We start from the raw sequence: 21,438 nt of genomic DNA on the forward strand, positions 1-21,438 counted from the left end.
CAAGAAAATCATCATTTTATAGTTCAAATTGGGGGAAATAAATACAGCAAATGGACAAAAGTACAAAAATTCAGAAAATGTTCAGAGGTGTGCGTACCCCCAGAAAAGCAGACATACATATATATATACACACACACACGCATATATATGTACACACACACACATATATATGTACACACATATATATAAAAGCTGCTTTTGCTGCAAGAGCAGCTTGCTTTCTAAAATATTTTGAACTCTTGAAATCCCTTTCTTTTCCCACATTTTTTAGTTTATGCAAACATAATTACAATAAAAACAGCACCAGCCCTTTAATTAAAAGCCATCAGTTCTCAAAAGCCTATTGAAACAAGAAAGTTTGCATCTGCTTGGGAGGGAGTTCCAGGGTCTGGGAGCACCAAAAAGGCGGTGATGGTGATGATAATAATAATAATAATGTTTTTGTATATTTCCCAGGATCCATAAAAGTTGCCCTATAATCTATCCCAAATTGAATTGGGTGTTGCAGACACTAATTCTCACTGTAACAGTTCTATGGGCCTCCTGTAAAGCTTTCTGGCAAAACTTCCTAACTGATGGATATGGAGCCAAGAACAGAGCTTGGCGCCACCAGGAACGACTTTTCTTGCAAGAGCAGCTTGCTGCTTTCAAAAATAAATTGAACTCTTGAGATCCCTTTCTCTTCCCACATTTTTTTAATTTATGCAACTTCTTAACATGTAAAAAGGTAAAGGTACCCCTGCCCATACGGGCCAGTCGTGTCCGACTCTAGGGTTGTGCGCCCATCTCACTTAAGAGGCCGGGGGCCAGCGCTGTCTGGAGACACTTCCGGGTCACGTGGCCAGCGTGACGAAACTGCTCTGGCGAGCCAGCGCAGCACACGGAAATGCCGTTTACCTTCCCGCTTGTAAGCGGTCCCTATTTATCTACTTGCACCCGGGGGTGCTTTCGAACTGCTAGGTTGGCAGGCGCTGGGACCGAGCAACGGGAGCGCACCCCGCCGCGGGGATTCGAACCGCCGACAATGCGATCGGCAACCCTAGGCGCTGAGGTTTTACCCACAGCGCCACACGCGTCCCCTAAACATGTAATTGTAATCTAATGTATAATCTGCACTGCTAATTAGTTAATCCCCCCTACTCCAGAAGAGAAATATGTTAGTAAGTTACCTATATAAATAATTAACAATTAACAATGGCTTTTATCCTAGTCCTTTAGAAAGAAGGTATAGCTCATTCTTTGGTATTATGTCACTTTGTATACCATAACTGTCACCTAGATTGAGTTCTCAGGCTCTCCTCATAGACATTAAAGTCATCATATGTAAAATATTGTGTTGCTCAGGTTCCCTTAGTTGTAGGTTGTTGTGCATGTCAGGGATGAGAAACTGGTGGTCCTCCAGAAGTTGGCTCTGCTAGCTGAGGCAGATGGGATTTGGACTCTAGGTACCTCTGCAGGGCCACAGGTTCTGATTCTCTGGTGTAAGTTATTCTCTTAAAGACTATATAAAACTACATGCCTATAAACATTTTGTAGGTTATGCTATTCAAAAAATCAAGGTGTTCATTCTTATATTAAATTAGAGGAGTTTTCTTTTCATTTTGAGGTTATAATTTTGTGGCTTTGATTTAATTTATCTATACAGGTTTTATTATGGAGAACTTTATTTTGTATGAGGAGATTGGAAGAGGAAGCAAAACAGTTGTATATAAAGGGAGAAGAAAAGGAACTATTAATTTTGTGGCTATTTTGTGCACCGAGAAATGCAAGAGAGCTGAAATAACAAACTGGGTAAGAACTACATTAATTATTTTAGAAAGAGATGTAAATGAAATTATTCAACATATTTTCAGATATTTTCAGATACAAATGTGCCATTTGGTTGAAAAAGTCCACAATAATTTTGAACAAGATCCATGTTCCAATTAGCTGTACTTTAAAGGGGTTCTTTAGCAGAATCTAGAAACTTCTTTTTCCTCTTAAATTTTGGGTGTGCTCAGATTGGATAATTATGGTGAGTACCCTGAGTGTTCATTGTATGCTTCGTGACTGTTTCATAAGAAATCCTTTACATTCTGGAAAAATCATAAATGCAACAACTGTTGGTTTTTGACTTTTATGAGGTAAACAGTCATTACATATATCTCTGGAGAATTCACTACGGTTGTAATTCAGATGTGCTGGAGAAAGATGTGACTGCTGTATAGATCTATTACAATAGTGTGAAGAGAGCTTGGCACAAAAACACAGCAACCCACAGGATTTTTGTGTGCCACAGTTTTGTCTGAAACTGATTTGGCAATTGCTCAATCAATCCCTATTTTACTTAACCCTGAAAGGCTCTTGTCTTGGGCAGTTCTCTCTCTCTGAAATAACTTTGTTGGGGATGAGAAGCAAGAGTAATATATGGTATATATGGGTGGATTTGGTTCCCATTTCACCTTTGTTACAAAGACTAATCAGGTTTGATCAAATGAAGTGTTCATGAAGAGGCCTACAGGGCAATTTATGGTTTCAAAAATGTTTTTAATTGACTAATCTCAAACTTTTTAAAAATAGCTATAGGCCTTCAATGTTTTGTTCAATCCTTTTCTGTCTTGAAAATTCACAATCTGTAAACCATCCATCACACCTTTTGTTTTGTACTTTTCTTGGAACATAATGAATCCACTCCAACATTTTTCACAAATGTATTAATCTATTACCATCCTCTTGTGTCTTTCCCATGGGGACCGGGGGAATCCTAGTCTGCTACATTGCTTTTTGCATAGACATCTCTTGAATTCCAACTTCTTAAGGGCTACTGTTCCATTTTGTGCCTGTCCCATCCTCAACCGAAACCAACTCATGTGTGGATAATCTGTTGCAGGTGCGCCTTACTCATGAAATTAGGCACAAGAACATAGTAACATTTCATGAATGGTATGAAACAAGCAATCACCTCTGGCTTGTGGTGGAATTGTGCACAGGTAAGCAGCTGTTAAACACAATGTTTTGTGGCCGTTGTTTCCCAAGGGCCATCTAGAGAAGCCATGAGGGATGGATTTAGTCCCTAGACTCCCCACCTCCATTTTACTAGGTCCAATCAAAATTTCACAAGTGGGAAGCTACCACAGAAAAGACCTGTTCTCATATTGCTGCCAGTGCAATCAGGCCAGGATTGGTGTTATATGCTCAAGCAGGCTTGAGCATATAACACCTGATCACTGAATGCTGTGCCAGTAGAAGTTTCCGTACCATCATCAGAGGCAGCCCCACGTATAATGTATTGCAGTAATCTAACCTAGAGGTTACCAGAAGATAGACAACAGCAAAAAATAAAACTTACTCCAGTGCCCCACTTTTAAATCTACACTTAAGGTAAGACCAATCGTTCTTTCTACTTCCAGCGTCAGAGGCATTATGGCTCTGAATACTGCATGCTAGGAATTGCAGGTGGGCAGTGTAGATCAAAGCTTTTGTATGCCTATTTTGTCAGAAAAAGCTTACGAATAAAAATTTACATAGTACTACAGAGGTCAGTTAATTTGTTGTTGTTTTTTTTAAAGAAAACACTTCATAGCAGAATATCCATAAATGCCTTACAGGTGGATCACTGGAAATGGTAATTACTCAAGATGAATGTCTACCTGAGGTGGTTGTGAGAGAATTTGGTGTTGATTTGGTTACTGGACTCCATCATATTCACAACCTTGGAATTCTCTTCTGTGACCTTACACCTGGGAAGGTAAGAGGGAATGATTTCTGGAAACAACTTTAAAAAATAATAATTCAAGAAATCACTAATTGATATACCTTACAGATTCTCCTTGAAGGACCTGGTACACTGAAGTTCAGTAACTTTTGCTTGGCTAAAGCAGAGGGTGAAAACTTGGAGGAATTTTTTGCTTTAATTGGAACAGAAGACGGAGGAGGTGATAGTGATGAAAACTCAAGACAAAATGTGAAGAACAGATTCAGAGGTACATTGCAATATGTAAGGACAACAGTTGCAAAAGACAGAGTTGTAATTAAAATTGTGTAATGGTTCTATTTTCTAAAAGTTGAAATGGGGGAACTAATTCAGTGATATCTTACCCTGTCTTATTGAAAGCAGTGATTCTACATTTGAGGGCATCTGTGACCCTCAGTATGTTGCTACAGCTTCCATCATTCTTCACCTTTGGCTGTGCTAGTTAGTGTCAGTAGTAACCCTTTAGAGTCATTTCCTCAGTGCAAAGTCATACCAAGCAGTTACGTTTTCAAAGAGCTGAGTTGTGTGGCTGTCAGTTTCATCAGATAAATGCTGGGTGCCGTATTACCCCAGTCTCCTTCCCTGAACTCTCCAGTTTTTCCACTTTGGGGTTACCTTCCTGCTGTTGTAAGGTGCAGGGCTAGACAAAGTAGAGTGCACTCAGTCTTTGTGTTTACGCTTCTTCCTGGTTGCTTGTTGCTCTGCGATTATTGGAGCTGCTCTGGGTATGTTTACTGTACCCTGCTACATTAGCAAAGACTTAGAAGAAAATCAGTCTGAAATTCCTTTTGAGTATCCCAGAAATGAGTTTAAGATTAAAACAGTAGTGGACACCAGGGTGGGACACCACCAGTCAGTTGTGTTACTGCTGTTTATCAGGAGGTATAAAACGAGGGGCGAGGTTGGCATGGTGTAAATGGTGGAGCAAATCCAGCGCACTTGTTGCCAAGCTCCCCATGGCTTCATCTCTCCCCCTCTACCTCCCGTAAGCAGTAACATTACTAACTGGAGGTCAGATGAGTGATCCTACCCTGCAAGACCATCCACTATTGGATAAAAATGTTGGTGACTTTTGAAAGGATGTTTATTACAAAATCAGAGCAAATCACTATTCATGACTTTATTTTGTAGGTACACTGTCATATATTGCTCCAGAAGTGATAGAAGGAAGCGACTTCTCTATAGCCAGTGATCTATGGGCATTGGGCTGTTTGTTATATGAAATGTATTCAGGTATTATATTATTTATACTAACATGTTTAACATTACGTTACAATGTTAATTATTGTTACAAATGCTAATACTAACATTAAGATGGAGATGTTGTTCCATTTATGAACCTGTGTAGGTTCCTTTGCTGTTAACAGAGCTGTGAACATCTAATTTGTATAGTCATTAATACAGTTACTTAGTAGAATAAGCAGTGAGACATGTGGCAAGACATTGGAATGTACTTTCAGTGTAAAGATTATTGTGTTTTAAGGAACTGAAATGTATGGAGAGGCAGGTAGAATTTAATCTCAGAATCAGACTAGAATAATCTCAGCCCTTGGTTTTTCCCTTCGGTTAGGTTAAAGTTCTTGCTGCAGACCTTCTTCATTATAAATAAAATTTTAATGCTTTATTTCATATTCATGTAAATCACTTAGACAGTTATTTTTATCACGTGACTTATTAATTTTGTTAAATTCATAAAAGTAAAATAAAATGAACACTCTGCTTAAATTTCAAATCATATCCCAAGTGACTGTTCCGGCTACAGTAGGTAGTCATCATAACCCACTTTGCTGGTCTATGGTTGTCTTCTGTGGACGTTTATTGTATGATAGTGAGGAGTAGCTGCTGCAGCCACAGCATTTCAGAGTGGAGATGGAAGAAGATGATTAACTGACAATCTGTTAGGGCCTCACTGAATGAGATGTGAGTAATTTGTGATTTCATCTTCTGACATTAACTTTTTAGCTCTTTCCTCTCCCCCAAAAAAGTTGTCTTCTGCCAGCAGGTCAAATAGTATAGGGTTTTTTGATGGGTGGGTGGGTGTTTAAACTATGAGAATGGCATAGAGGAAAGATTCCCCCACCCATTCTTGCTTCTGCCCAGATCCCTTTCTGTGGCTGCTTTTTCTTCCCAAAGGAAATGTCTCGGGATGTGATCTCAGATCTTCTGCATCTTGTTTGGTTTGATTTCCCCCCCCAATTGTATATCTTTTTATGAATTATAGGTGTAACTCAGTGTTTCTTGCTGTCAAGAGGCTTAAGCAAAACAGATGAAAAAATTTATAAATCAATTGGTATAATTCTGCCAAGTTTCCATTATTATTATGTTCTCTTAAATGGACTTGTAATAACTCTTGGCTGATGCAAATAAAATTATTACTTAATTGTTCTGATGCTTATTCAAGTTTTACTGAAATCTTATCTACTTATGTTTCTAGGAAGACCTCCGTTCTTCTCCAAAAGTGTTACTGAATTAGCAGAACAGATTTTACATGAAGATCCTTTCCCACCTACACAGAAAGGTATTGTTCCTTAGATAAATGATGGTGAAAATAATTATATAAGCTTATAAAATGGGACAAATGAGTGAATGATTCCATGCATTCCCTCCTTAAGAAGTTAATATATGAATTCTTTTATGTTGCTGTTTGTAGATTTTGGTAGTTAGTAGAATCATATTTGTTTCAAAATAGAATAGTTTCATTATCTTACAGGATCAGCATCTCTAGAACCATCTTCAGACTTCCTTAACTTGGTTGATTCTTTACTTCAAAAGGATCCTCAGAAGAGGTAAAATTATGATTTGAAGATCTGGCTATTTATTAATGATGCACACTGATTAAAAAAAAATCTAGAAGTTTGTGGAATTTAAATTGGTACTATTTGAGAGGATTGTATATGTATTTTATTTAAAGATTGACTTGGGCCAAGCTGTTGCAGCATCCTTTCTGGAAAGATGCTTTTATCCAAATTCCCAGTGACACGATCTCCAGCCAAGAAACAAGCTCCAGGTACAGTAGACTCAGTTTAAAATTAAATTGAAATTTTGAATTCTGTTGCTTAGCAAACTTACTGTTAGAAGGATGTATGCATGAGGCTAAAGATTTCTGACAAAGGGGGTTCTGTCTCTTGAATGCTTTTGCCACAACATTTCTAGCTTTTAAGATGTCACAAGATTCCCTCTTTTTGCTGCAACAGAACAATATGGCTTCACCCTTGGCTATAGCCCTGCTTTTAGAGAGCTGCTGTCCTGCAACCCCTTAGCAGTGTAGCTGATATCCTTGGACAAGAAGAGTGGAACATAAATAAATTAAATAAAAAATTGCTTGTCTGTATATAAATAAGTAAAAAGATAATTTTGCAGTTGTTTAAGGATCTGACCGGAATAAAATGCAGAGAAATTTGCATTGCCTGCAAAGTACATTTCATTGTCAATTGTTTGAACAGCAGGAAAAAAGCCGAACTGCTTGAACCTGGAGAGTCTGAGATTCAATTAGAGAATAAAAGCCTTCCAGAAATAATGTTGCCAAGAACAGAAAACAATCAACTTAACAGATCTTTCAAGCTGGGTAAGATTGCACCTTCGTTTTATGTATTGGTTCAGGAATTGGGAACTGTTTTGGTTTCTTGAGCCAGATTCTTACCAAAATAGGCCTCATGGGCAAATTTGACAGCCACTTACCTGCTAGTCACTATTATGATAACACATGATTGACAGGTGTGTTGTCCTGCCCACCTGTTACAATCCCTTGTGCAGGGTCCTGTCGGGACCTGGGGAACCACTGCAGAAGTGGCTTGTTAGCCCTATTGCTTGGCACTTCCCAAAGCAGCAAACATGGGGCTAGCAAAGAGATTCTTTTTCCATCTTTATGAGGCATGGGGACAAGGAAGCTGGTATTCTATAGGCATCCACTGTGTGCAAGAGAGGTCCATCTCACTGCTGATCTAAAAAGTAGGTTTCTTCCCCCTGCGTTTCACAGATCAGCTGAGAAAAAGGCTTTTTCTCTCACACAGAGTACCTTGAATAGCAGTTATTTCTGTCAGTGCAGGTTCATGGAGGGCTAGTGGAAAGTGTGGGGGCAAGGAGAGAATGAACAAAGGTCTAAGAAGAGGGGGTTCAGAGTGAGAGATTCAAAAGCACCTGCAAGGAAATTACATTTGTTAGTCCTGATTGAGCAATTGACATGTGGATGTTGGTTAATGAAAACAGCTTTGGAGGCGACCATGTACAGTCGTACCTTGGATCTCAAACGCCTTGCAAGTCAAACGTTTTGGCTCCCGAACGCCACAAATCCGGAAGTGAGTGTTCTGGTTTGCGAATATTCTTTGGAACCCAAACATCCAACGTGGCTTCCGTGGCTTCTGATTGGCTGCAGGAGCTTCCTGCAGCCAACTGGAAGCCGCGCCTTGGTGTGCAAACATTTTGGAAATTGAACGGACTTCTGGAACGGATTCCGTTCGACTTCCGAGGTACCACTGTAGTGTAAAACTGAGAACTAAAATGTATGCTTGAAACATTACAATTGTATACATAGTTCATGCTGGTAAATAGTTACAATATTTTCTTTGTCAAGAAAATCCAGAAGAACTACGCCCTAAAAGTGCTGTTGATGGTGAATCAAATGAATCTATATTTCTACTCAGGTATGAAGACAGCACAATACTTTTAAATGAAGTTGTAGAAAATAATTCAGATAATTTGCATTTAAGTATTCAGTTTTGTATAAACATGTGTATATTGTCTTTCAGTTCTCGTCCCACCCCTAGAACTACCACCACAGTGGAAATAAACAATGCTGCTGCTGTTCTAGCTACAAATTCCGCACACACAGCATCTCCAAGTCCTTCAGCAAAGGTGAGCATAGTTTGAAGGAAACGGAAGCAAGAGACTGAATTCCATATGACTGCTATAGAAAAACAGAAGAGGAAGAGCTGTCAAATCACAACTAGGAAAAAATTGTGTTACTGAAGTCAAGGATGGTGATAAAATAATTGACAGTGTCAGAAGAGGCACACAGATTGAGAAGAGTGAGGATGATGATGAGGCCCATATATTTAACTAGAAAACAGCAATTGGTAATTCCTGTTAAAACTAGTTTTGGTGGAATAAATTAAACAGAAACTAGTAATGGAGTTTATCAGAGAGGTGAAGGCAAAGAAGCAGTAGTACAGCCCAATCTTAGTGATTTGTGCAGAAGGAAATCTCATTTATTTCAGAGGGGCTTATTTCTAACTATAAATGTTTAGGATTCCGTAATGGTGAGCTCCTGTTGCCTTGTCCCAGCTCCTGCCAACCTAGCAGTTTGAAAGCATACCAGCGCGAGTAGATAAATAGGTACTGCTGCGGTGGGAAGGTAAATGGCGTTTCCATGCACTCTGGCCTCAGTCAAGGTATCCCATTGCACCAGAAGCGGTTTAGTTATGCTGGCCACATGACCTGAAAAGCTGTCTGTGGACAAACACTGGCTCGGCCTGAAAGCAGAGATGAGTGCTGCACCCCATAGTCTAATTCGACTGAACTTAACCATCCAAGGGTCCTTTACATTTTTTACTTTTAGTATAAAAGTTGCACCCTCAATAAGCTTTGAAGGGATGGTAGCACGAAGAAAACAGGAAGTATATTCATTCCAGCCTGAAAACTATGTTATATGATGAAGAAGAGAGAATATAAAAAAGAGAAGAATGAGGGGTTACAAAACAGAAGGTTGTGGAGTAAAGTGTGAAAAAAATGAAGCCATTGAATGAAATAAGCAAGAATACTGAAGGATCAGAATATATTTAAAGTGGAATAAATCTGAGTGATGTTTTTTACACAACGAGCAAATTATTGCATAAGATTATGATAGTGTTCTTGTACACCAGGAAATGGTGAGAAAAAATTCAGCTGTTTAATTAATAGGTCCTAATGTACTTTTCTAGATAATGGTATTCATTACTTTCACACATATTTCAAGAATCAATATTGTCACTCTAGGAAACCAATGAATTAATTCTACTGCCTGCATTAATATCCTTTGGAGTTGACAAGGAAGCCTTCTGGTGCCTTTTAATAATAAATGCAGGAATTGCACAATGTTTGCTGCATTTAAAATATATGTCATTGTAAATACTACTACTATTTCCTTATATTCTAGGATAAAAACATATGCTGCAGCCAGCAGGATATAGAGTCCAAAGTGAAAGAGCTTATCTTCTTGGAGTCTGACCTTATTGTCACCCCTGTAATTGATAATCCAAAGGTACTATTTGAATTTACCATACATTACTTTTCAAATAATATGTTCAGGAATTTATAGTGTTTTTTGTTATCCGTTACACTAGCTCAGTCGGTAGAGAGTGAGACTCTTAATATCAGGGTTGTGTATTGAACCCCATGTTGGGCAAAATGTTTCTTCATTGCCGGGGGTTGGACTAGATGACCCTCTTGGTTCCTTCCAAATCTACAATTTTATGGTTCTACAGGGATTTTATGGTTCTACAGCGCCTAGGGCTTGCCGATCGAAAGGTCGGCGGTTCGAATCCCCGCGGCGGGGTGCGCTCCCGCTGCTCGGTCCCAGCGCCTGCCAACCTAGCAGTTCGAAAGCACCCCCGGGTGCAAGTAGATAAATAGGGACCGCTTACCAGCGGGAAGGTAAATGGCGTTCCGTGTGCTGCGCTGGCTCGCCAGATGCAGCTTTGTCACGCTGGCCACGTGACCTGGAAGTGTCTCTGGACAGCGCTGGCCCCCGGCCTATAGATGTGAGATGGGCGCACAAACCCCAGAGTCTGTCAAGACTGGCCCGTTCGGGCAGGGGTACCTTTACCTTTACCTTTATTTTACTCCCACCTAGTGGCCATACCTGGTTCTGCAGGTTTACACTAAATTGTTATGCTAAGCAAAATAGCACTCACATTAATGCAAGCCTCCACTCCAGCAGTCACAAACCATTTTTTCTCTGGGGGCACAACTGGAATTTTGAGAAGGTGTTGAGGGCAACCAGTCACAACACAGCTACTTTTGGTATAACACAAAATGGCTGCCACTACCAAAAGAACAGAAAAAGAAGATAGACAGGAACATAAAATAGTTCAAATATGGAAAAACATACTCATTTTATTTTTATTAGCAAGAAAAATCTTCTTCTTTTACATATGCTATTAATTTTTGGTGGTTGTCTGTTGCTGCCGTACTGCTGTGGATTAGAGCTAGAAAATAAAAGATAACTGAATAAGTTAAGGAACCTAGAATCAAGAATGATGTTTTCGTTTGTGGTAATTAGGTTTTTAAATAGCCTTGGGCAAAATGACAGGTTCAGATATATTGGATCAGATATGGCATTGCATATTCACAAAAGGTCTGGCTAAAACAATCTGTCAAAACGTAGGTGAGAATCATTACAATATATAAGTGGTATTGACTCTAGATAACTTGTTAAGAATATACCAAAAAAAGCCACAGATCAGTGCTGGAGGTAAACTCAAAATATGGGCCTCCCTGAAAATTAACTTATTTTGGAAAAAGTTAACCATACATTGTTCACATTAACTGTATTATCTAGGTTATACCCACTGTGGAGAACCTAATTAAATCTGGCACAGGTCCTAGTTTGGCCTATGAGACCATTCCCCGGAAATCAATCCCACCCGTTGCCATATATGATGTCAGGTGTGGGGCAGGTATGGATTTGGCTACAAAGAAATAATTGAGAACTTCATGTTTTCTCCCAGTTGTTCTTTGCCTGTGGGGTTCCCTGTCAGTGCCATTGAGCTATTAACACAAACAGGGAACTCCACTGGAATTGGCTTCTCTGAGGAGTTTCTCCATTTTGAGGAAGTGTTTTGGAAATCAGTCTGCTTCCTTTTGTAGCTTGTTCAGTGACTTCCTACTGGTCATAAAGTTTGTGTATTTATAGCTGAAATATTGACAGCTCATCGTTTATTATGGTAGAAAGTGTTCTATTTGAGGAGAGGTGCATAGTGTACCCTTGGTCTATGAGATATTCAGAATTGCCTCAAGTCAAACATTTTTTTTCTCAGATAGTGAAGCAAACACCAGTGAGATTTGATGTGAAAACTTTACACGTACCAGCACATTCAGGTACAGTTTGCTAAAGTAATTATAGGTAACTTGCCATTTAGAAGAAAATATTATTCTTTAATACTCAAAAATGTCTTAGCATTCATTTAACACTGTTGTTCTCATGTCTGTGTGTTTTGCATCTACTCCCAACTCTCACAAATGTTGATATATAGGATGCATGCCCAAGCAAGAGGGGACAGCTGCTATAATTAATTGTCATTTTAAATTATATTGAACATAGTTTTGAGATCACAGCTGGATGTGTCATTGCAGACCATGTTTGGCATGCTGTATTTTTGGCTCACAAGGAACAGTGTAACAGGACCAGAGTAATAATCCAATTCAATATAAGCTAGCAAAAAAAGTATTTTTTTCACAATGTACCGTATTTTTACATCTATAAGACACCCCATGTATAAGACGTCTCCTATTTTTGGGGACTCCAGTTTAAGAAAATGGGGAGGGAGATCTATCCGTGTATAAGAACCCCCCCCCCCAGTTTTGGACATTATTTTTTAGGAAAAACCCTAGTCTTATACACGGAAAAATAAGGTAATTTTATATATGCCTAGGTAGAAGGAAGTTCTATTGAGTTTTGTTGGACTTATTTCTGTTTCTAATACAATTGCAACCTAAGTCACTTATACCTCTATTTTATGCTTTACTCAAATGATTATGGGTCAGGTGACCTAGTCACACTGTGGTGTGTCCTGCGTGATATATTTATACCTAAAGCACATAGTCTAAAACACATTTATAGGGTAGATTCTTACTGACCATCACTAAGTTTTATAACAGTTACAGATAGGTAGCCGTGTTGGTCTGCCATAGTCAAAATAAAAAAATTCCTTCCAGTAGCACCTTAAAGACCAACTAAGTTAGTTCTTGGTATGAGCTTTCGTGTGCATGCACACTTCTTCGTATCTGAAGAAGTGTGCATGCACACGAAAGCTCATACCAAGAACTAACTTAGTTGGTCTTTAAGGTGCTACTGGAAGGAATTTTTTTATTAAGTTTTATAAAACAATGATGCTGCTCCAGCAGCTATTGCAGCATGTTTTTAGTACTATATTAAGCTGCTGTTTATAGAAACAAAAGATCACTATCAGCATACTAACTTTCTTCCTGAGGAGCACTTCCTTACGTACTATTTAGAAGCATTGTCAAGATTTTCTGCTATGTGGATTTGAGCCAAAGTTTTGGGGATCTTGTGACAAGTCAGATCCTTTCTTTGTTTTGCTTCCTGCCTAAAGGCAAGTCTGGAATAATAATATATCTTCTTTTTGTTGTTTCTTTATTTTGCATACCACCCTCCATCTGAAGATCACCCGGGGGGGGGGGTGTGCTTCACAACGTAAAAATACAAAACAAGAACACAAAATACGTTACAGAAAACAGAAACAAACCAATAACCCCCTCTACCACAAACACATTTAAAAGGCCGTAAATGGTTTAATCAACCAAAGCCCTGGTTCTTGAGAAACATTGCCATCTGGCTCCCAAAGAGATATATGAAGGAGCCTGGCGGACTTCCCTGGGGAGAGCATTCCACAGATGGGGAGCCATTGCAGAAAAGGCCTATTCTTGTGTTGCCACCTTTCAGAACTCTCATGAGGAAGTCACACGAAGAAAGACCTCAGATGATCACAGGGTGCAGGTTGGTTCATTTGAGGAAAAGCAGTCCTTGAGGTATTGTGGTCCTGAGCTGTTTAAGGCTTTACAGGTCAAAGCCAGCACTCTAAACCGGGCCCAGAAACTAACTGGCTGCCAGTGCAGTCGGGCCAGGACATACATTGTATGTTCACAACAAGCTTTTTCAGGGCTTCAAGTAGGGAGAAAGAACTATACTATGTTTCAGTATTGGGTCTTGGAAATTATATTCCCAATAACCAGACACTGGAGAGACCTGTCAGGAGTAAGCATGGACCAATGGTACCAAATAGTATGGGAAACAGCCCTACTAGAAAAATTAACTAATAAACTGAAACTGACACGGGGACAAACAGAAGAAGACGCCTTCACCCCGGTATGGCTCTCCTTTATCACATACACAGCCCAACAGGACAGTGACAATAATCCACCAACAGCATACAAATCAATATGGCTAACCTGATCCAAAACACTCACCCACACACGAAAACAAAGATCACCACAGCCAATCACAAGCAAACAATCACACCCTAGGCCAACCCCAACCTCTCTCACCACCAAAGGAACACAAGCGAACAACACAAGCAACGCTGACACCAAACTCTACATACATTAAACATAATAGAAACACCGCCACCCACCCCCACCCCCATCCATCTTCTCCCTCTCCACCCCCCTTTCTTTTTTCTTTTTTCTTTTCTTCTCCCCCTAATGCCTCAACAAATGAAATGGATTTGTAAAAATGTTACATTAAAAAAAAATATGCGAGGCACTACACTTCTGTAAAACAAGAAAATCCTGAATAAAATAAAAATTAAAAAAATAAAAATAAAGAAATTATATTCCCAACAAATGCTCTTATTTTTCTTTCCAGCTGATAAATTGTTGATACTAAAAGAAGATGACTGGAACGACTTCTTACACCAAGTATGTCAGCTGACTGACTCCCCAGAGAAGAGCACAGGGGCAGCCAGAGTTAAACTGAATTTACTTTGCTACCTCTGCACTGTTGTTGGCAATAAGGAAGTAGCCACTAAGTTAATCAGCACACAGCTGGTAAGTAACACTGCTAGAGCCCACAAGCTGACATGCCAGCAAATATGGCAAAAGTCAGCTACCTTTTGCTAGGGTGCATTTCACTGGTATTTTAAGAAACTAAGGCTGCAATCGTATGTACACATACCCATGAATGAGCCCCACTGAACACAGTGAAACTTGCTTTTGATTAAAAATGCCTAAGACTGTACTGTAAGAAGAATTAGTGCATAACAAGAATGAAGAATGTTAACGTTCTAATCATTGTTGTTTAGTCGTTTCTGACTCTTTGTGGCTCCATGGACCAGAGCACGCCAGGCACTCCTGTCTTCCACTGCCTCCCACAGTTTGGTCAAACTCATGTTGGTAGCTTCGAGAACACTGTCCAACCATCTTGTCCTCTGTCGCCCCCTTCTCCTTGTGCCCTCCATCTTTCCCAGCATCAGGGTCTTTTCCAGGGAGTCTTCTCTTCTCATGAGGTGGCCAAAGTATTGGAGCCTCAGCTTCAGGATCTGTCTTTCCAGTGAGCACTCAGGGCTGATTTCCTTAAGAATGGATAGGTTTGATCTTCTTGCAGTCCATGGGACTCTCAAGAGTCTTTTCCAGCACCATAATTCGAAAGCGTCTAATCATACTTCTGGATAAAGCATTGTATACATTGATTGTGTGCAGGCTGCCAAATGACTTTGATTATTTGGGATGGATAGGTTGAACAAGGATTAGAAATACTAAAATACTTTACACTGTTCTGCATTAATTTTTTAAAAAGCATGAGCACAATCAAGAGGACTGTGTGCCTTTCTAGTGCACACATGGAGCTCTTGGTATGTTGTGATATGGCTGATTTCATCAATTTGGATAATCATTCAAGGTCATTTTGCGAAACTGTGTATGAGCATCATCACTATGCGTTCCTAGATTGTGGCTTAAGTATGAGGTAAGGGGTGTAGGTTGGATGTGGGTGGCGCTGTGGTCTGAAAAATTTAAAAGCAGCCCAAACAAAGCAGAAAACCTGGTACCACAAAAAGGCCAGAGTAAGAACTTTTGAACCCAGTAGTGAAGTGTTGCTGTTGAGACCAACCAAGGAAATAAAATGCAACTAGCATGGTAGGGACCGTACAAAATCGTGTCCAAAATGAGTGATGTAAATTACGTAATCCAACAAGGGGAAGAAGGGCGTAAGGTGGTTCATGTGAACATTTTAAAGCCTTATCTTGGAACAGAAGGCTGGACACTGTGCAATACGTGATGATGCAGATGAAGCCGATATAACATGCTGGGAAGGGAGAGGGGAGCAACGGCAATCTACAAGAAATAAAGGTAGCTCCTACGTTAACCCTTAATCAGCAGGTGGAGGTTAAACAGATCCTACAAGAATATAGGGAAATTTTCAGTAATACTCCAGGTAGAGCTAAGGGAGTTGTACATCATATCGACACTGGGGATGCCAAGCCCATTGCTGTAAACCCCTATAGGATAACTGGAGAGTATGTGGGGAATGTTAGCAATGAGGTAAGGGAGATGTTGAAGGCAGGGATCATAACCCCTTCAGAAAGTCCCTGGGCAGCACCCATAGTGTTGTTAGACAAACCTGATGGATCTATCAGATTTTGCCTGGATTATAGAAAGCTGAACCATGTCACTAGAGCAGATGCATATCCAATGCCACATTTAGATGACCTGACTGAAGCTATAGGTCATTGTCATTACATCACCTGCCTAGACTTGACAAAGGGATACTATCAAGTAAAAATGGACTCTAGGGACCAGGAGAAAACTGGATTCAGAAGTCCCTTAGGGCTGTTTGAGTTTAAAGTAATGCCCTTTGGCTTAAAGAATGCACCAGCCACTTTTCACCGACTGGTGGACAAAATCCTGAACGAATTAAGAGGGTTCAAATTCGCTTATTTAGATGAAATTGCTATGTACTGTTCGACTGGATAAACACAAAGAGCACTTAGGGTTAGTACTGCAGTGAATTAAAGAGGTGGGTTTAACCATCAAAGCTAGCAAATGCCAGATGGGGGCTCGACTGTTCAATACCTGGGACACATGGTGGGAGGAGTAGTGATGAAACCTTTAGAGACGAAGGTAGAAGCCATTTCAAACTGGCCTACCCCTACTTCTGAGAAGAAAGTCAGAGCTTTCCTAGGACTAGCCGGTTATTATCGAAAATTTATTCCAAAATTTAGTGAGTTAGCGCCTTTATCTGACCTAATTCGGAAGAAGGAGCGAGATAAGGTCAAATGGACAGCAGCGTGTCAGCAGGCCTTTGATGCCTTAAAAAATGCCTTGACACCAGGACCAGTCCTTGTTGCTCCTAATTATGATTGGGAGTTGACCGTCTTCACTGATGCATCCAATGCTGGGATCGGGGCCATACTGTGTCAACAGGGAGAGAAGGATGACCTCCATCCGATCACCTTCATAAGCAAGAAATTACTTCCAAGAGAAAGACATCTTTCGATCATTGAGAAGGAATTCCTTGCCATCATGTGGGCATTACAGAAACTGAAGCCGTACATCTGGGAGGATTACCAAAGGAGGGGATCAGGCTGTGCCTTGGCCAAAGGCCTGGTGGAACAGCTCTGTCTTGCAGGACCTGTGGAAAGATGTCAAGTCCCACAGGGCCCTAGTCTATTGTTACAAAGCGTTCCACCAGATTGGAGCCACAGCCGAAAAAGCCTTGGCTCTGGTTGAGGCCAGCCTAACCTGCCTGTGGCTCGGGACCACCAAGATGTTTTTGTTTGAAGACTGTAAAGTCCTCTGTGGGACATACCAGGAGAGGCGGTCCCGTAGGTACGAGGGTCCTAGGCTGTATAGAGCTTTAAAGGTTAAAACCAGCACCTTAAACCTGATCCTGTACTCCACCGGGAGCCAGTGCAGCTGATATAGCATTGGGTGAATGTGATCCCGCCGCGAGGACCCCGTAAGGAGTTCTCGCCGCAGCATTCTGCACCTGCTGGAGTTTCTGGGTTAGTCTCAAGGGCAGCCCCACATAGAGCGAGTTACAATAATCCAGTCTGGAGGTGACCATTGCATGGATCACAGTGGCTAGGTCAGGGCGAGAGAGGCAAGGAGCCAACTGCTTAGCTTGGTGGAGATGAAAAAATGCTGCCTTTGTTATAGCTGCAATCTGCGCTTCCATGAAAAGGGAGGTGTCTAAGATTACACCCAAACTCTTAACGGATGGTGCTGTCACTAATTGCGCCCCACAAGAGATGGGAGTTGGCCCCCCCAATCCCATATCATCCCAACCCAGCCAAAGGGCCTCTGTCTTCGAAGGATTTAACTTCAACCGGCTCCCATATAACCATCCAGTCACAGCTTCCAAACATCTGATCAGTGTGTCTGGGGCCGAGTCAGGTTAAGTTATCCCTCCTGAGTCAATCTTCTTAAAGGGGGGGGGGTATGTGTGTGACATCATACTGGGTTCATAGGGAAAGGGTGAACTAATTGTAAAATGACTAACCAATGGGAACCCAGGGGGCAGAGTTAATTGTGTATAAGGTTGAAGCACAGAGGTTTTTTCGGGGAGGAGTTAGAGTTGTTGAGAAGACAGTCTGGAGTTAGAAGAGACAGATAAGAAAAGTCTGTGAGTTGGGCTAGTCTGGTGGGAGAGAGTGAGAGAATTTGTTAAGTGGGGTCAGTCAAACAGTTGAGATAATCAGTCAGAAGGTATTAGGAAGATGTAAGCTGGTAAAGAAACTAAAGTTAAGATACTGACAGGAATATTACCTGAGAAACCAACTTGTTAATGTTTATAAAATAAACTTGTTTCTTTTGGTTCACTTTTAACAACTGACTGGACTCAGTGTTTCACCAGAGAGTAACTGGTTGGTGGCAGCGGGGAAGCGAGCACAGTGGTGGCACAGGGATCAGTAGACGTGCGGGGACCCTGTGTGATTGCCACACTAACCTTCTGCAATATTATATACAACAGCAAAGGTGCAATAGAAAATTTAAGTCCCATCGCAAATAAAAACCAGTCATTTTTTGCAAGGTCTTTGCGCTCTGTAGGTAAAACTATTAACACTAAGTATGCTATACATTTTGGTGGTGAACTAAATCACAGTGATTAATTTTGTACTTTTCTGTGTGTTTGTTTATTTTAAAATCTAGTTCCCTGTGCTACTACAACAGTTGCGGATAGCTCCAAACTGGGACATGTAAGTGACAACCAGCATCTGTCTGGGTATCTTCAAAAATTGGCCACAAACCTGCCTCTGCTGAGTTCATGCAGGAGAACAAACCACATACTGTGCAAAGGATCAAGGAAAGGCATATATGTTTCCTTCATTCTGGTCTCTGAATAGGGTAGGCTTGCTACCAAAGCAAGGACTGCCACCAACACTGTCATACAAGAACCTGGGCCTTGGCTCCTGCATGTGGTCTGTTATTGTCTGGAGCAGAAATAGTATCTTCCATGATACAATCTACCAGTGGTAGGCTGATTGTTGATTGAGAAGAGTCCAGGAAGGGCTCATTTACTTACTGAGAAACAGTGGGTTAAACGAATATGTGTAGGCTGGTTTACAGTGCCCTTACTTGACAGGTTCTCTGAATCGCTCTTCATATCTATTTAACTTTGTGGTAAGTTTCTCAGTCCCCAGCTGGAGACAGTGGCCTGATAGTTTACCTCTCTCAGCACTGTCTTTGAATACAAAATAAAAAATTCCTTCCAGTAGCACCTTAAAGACCAACTAAGTTAGTTCTTGGTATGAGCTTTCGTGTGCATGCACACGAAAGCTCATACCAAGAACTAACTTAGTTGGTCTTTAAGGTGCTACTGGAAGGAATTTTTTATTTTGACTATGGCAGACCAACACGGCTACCTATCTGTAATTTGAATACAAAAGGCAGGGTTGTGTCTGCTTTTTGTGCTTCTTCAGAATTTTAGAAGGCTGCGTATACCTTGACAGTACTTTGCAAGTGTTTACTACGAAAGAGAAACTTGTAAAGCTTATTTAAAGCAAAGCAGTTCAACTAACGCATGTCTAATTGAAATTAGTGAAGATTATGGCAGCAGTGCTTTCTGAAATGCAATCTCTGTAGTATATTATTACTATTATTATTTTGTTATTTATATGCCAACCATTTGACTGGGTTGCCCCAGCCACTCTGGGTGACTTCCAACAAATTAAAACATCAAACATTAAAAACTTCCCTATACAGGGCTGGCTTCAGATGTCTTCTAAAAGTCAGATAGTTTTTCATTTCCTTGACATCTGACAGGAGGGCGTTCCACAGGGCAGGTGCAACTACCAAGGAAACCCTCTGCCTGGTTCCCTGTCACCTCACTTCTTGCAATGAGGCAACTGCCAGAAGGCCCTCGGAGCTGGACCTCAGTGTCCAGGCTGAATGATGGGGGTAGAGACACTCCTTCAGATATCCAGAGTACTTGAATATTTTCCATATCTGCCATTAAAATACAAATATTTTAAGTAAGAGCTTTCAAACTTTCATGTTGGTGACACAGTTTTTAGACATTCATCATTTCACGACACAGTACAGTAATTCAGTTTTACTAGCAAACTAGAGGTTAAACTAATCCTTTTCCAGCCCCGGGAGAAGAGCAGGGAGCATTTGTGCAACACACCCACACCCTGCAGCCAACACGCTAACGTCTTGTGACACACAGTGTGGAAAGCTCTGATTTTAAAGAGTCAAGGATTAGTTTGACTTGCTAATCTTCATTATTTAATTTTAATTGTCTAAATAACAGGAAAGGAGATGTACTATATTTGTTCATTAAAGTACTTAAAATGCTGTTAGGGCTATATATCTATATATATGGCTCTTATCATGCTTGAGAGTGACAGGAATTGTGCTGTGACTGGAGGCCAGCGCTCATAGAGCCACTTTCCTGGTAACTCTCTTCCTGCCTGCACTGACCGTGCTGCATTGCAAAACCTGAAAAATGAAGAAAAAGAACAGGAAAAGTTAGAATTAGGACAGAGAGAAATAAAACTGGAAGTAATTCAGGAGAGGCCAAAGGAAGCACTTCTTCATGCTACATGTTTCTAGAATTCACCATAAAATGTGCTAACACACAACTAGAACAGAATACATGGGGCAACCTTTGCTAGGCTGTACTATTTCAGACTGCAGGCAAAGGAATGCTTTTAGATATTTTAAGAGAAACCTGCCAGAAGCTGCAGCATGAACATGCTCTATATCAAAGTCTGATACTGACATAATTTTGTAATGTTATGTAACTTCTCATTCTTAGTGGGAAGCAATAAGGAGGGCTAGAGGCAGGGTTTTGGAGAGGGGAAGAAACTTACCCCAAAAGAATCATTCAGCTATGTCCACCTGTCAGATACAGTGGTACCTCGGGTTACATACGCTTCAGGTTACATACGCTTCAGGTTATAGACTCCGCTAACCCAGAAATAGTGCTTCAGGATGAGAACAGAAATCGTGCTCTGGCGGCATGGCGGCAGCAGGAGGCCCCATTAGCTAAACTGGTGCTTCAGGTTAAGAACAGTTTCAGATTAAGAACGGGCCTCCGGAACGAATTAACTACTTAACCCGAGGTACTACTGTACAAGGGCTGTTATTTAGTGAATAATTTCTACAAAATAATTGTTGATTGAAACGGATTTATTTTCCCAAATTTGTTAAATACCGGTATGTTTATATGGAAAAGAGAATATTAGAATATATTGAAATCTGATAGTACTGTTTTTGAATGTGCATTGAATTTCCTGTCTGCTGCATAGCCTTCTCTATTCACTGTTCAATCTCCTTTGCTGGCTGCTTTTCTGTAATTTTATAAAACAGAGTAAGTGAACCTCAAGTGTTCTATCATAATGCCCTCTGCTGGCTACTTTTGCAAATAGCTGTATTGCATTACTCTTCTCACCCCCACCCCACAAGTAAGATCCTTGTATATCCCCATCACCACTGTGAGTGAAAAATAAGTTGGACATTTTTAAACAGGAAAATAGAAGCAAGGCAGA

General features: G+C 40.6%; 1 protein-coding gene across 6 annotated transcripts in view; it reads left to right on the top strand.

Annotated features, from left to right (window-relative positions):
• ULK4 (unc-51 like kinase 4) overlaps positions 1-21,438 on the top strand; it is a gene marked incomplete at its 3' end in the record, with an annotated part of 181,476 nt that overhangs the window by 1,162 nt on the left and 158,876 nt on the right. For 5 of the 6 annotated variants that reach the window (XM_082192968.1, XM_082192967.1, XM_082192971.1 and 2 more), the window contains exons 2-16: positions 1,646-1,791; positions 2,870-2,969; positions 3,588-3,727; positions 3,803-3,962; positions 4,865-4,966; positions 6,168-6,251; positions 6,444-6,519; positions 6,645-6,740; positions 7,177-7,298; positions 8,304-8,373; positions 8,479-8,584; positions 9,864-9,968; positions 11,746-11,806; positions 14,313-14,494; positions 18,596-18,642. In XM_082192968.1, the coding sequence (XP_082049094.1) occupies positions 1,654-1,791; positions 2,870-2,969; positions 3,588-3,727; positions 3,803-3,962; positions 4,865-4,966; positions 6,168-6,251; positions 6,444-6,519; positions 6,645-6,740; positions 7,177-7,298; positions 8,304-8,373; positions 8,479-8,584; positions 9,864-9,968; positions 11,746-11,806; positions 14,313-14,494; positions 18,596-18,642 (1,589 nt within the window). In that variant the 5' untranslated portion in view covers positions 1,646-1,653. The remainder of the gene's footprint in view (positions 1-1,645; positions 1,792-2,869; positions 2,970-3,587; positions 3,728-3,802; positions 3,963-4,864; positions 4,967-6,167; positions 6,252-6,443; positions 6,520-6,644; positions 6,741-7,176; positions 7,299-8,303; positions 8,374-8,478; positions 8,585-9,863; positions 9,969-11,745; positions 11,807-14,312; positions 14,495-18,595; positions 18,643-21,438) is intronic. The other variant, XM_082192970.1, reaches the window with a different exon arrangement.

Source organism: Podarcis vaucheri (assembly GCF_965113315.1).
Source record: "Podarcis vaucheri genome assembly, chromosome: 12".
In the NCBI taxonomy this organism is placed as follows: domain Eukaryota; kingdom Metazoa; phylum Chordata; class Lepidosauria; order Squamata; family Lacertidae; genus Podarcis; species Podarcis vaucheri.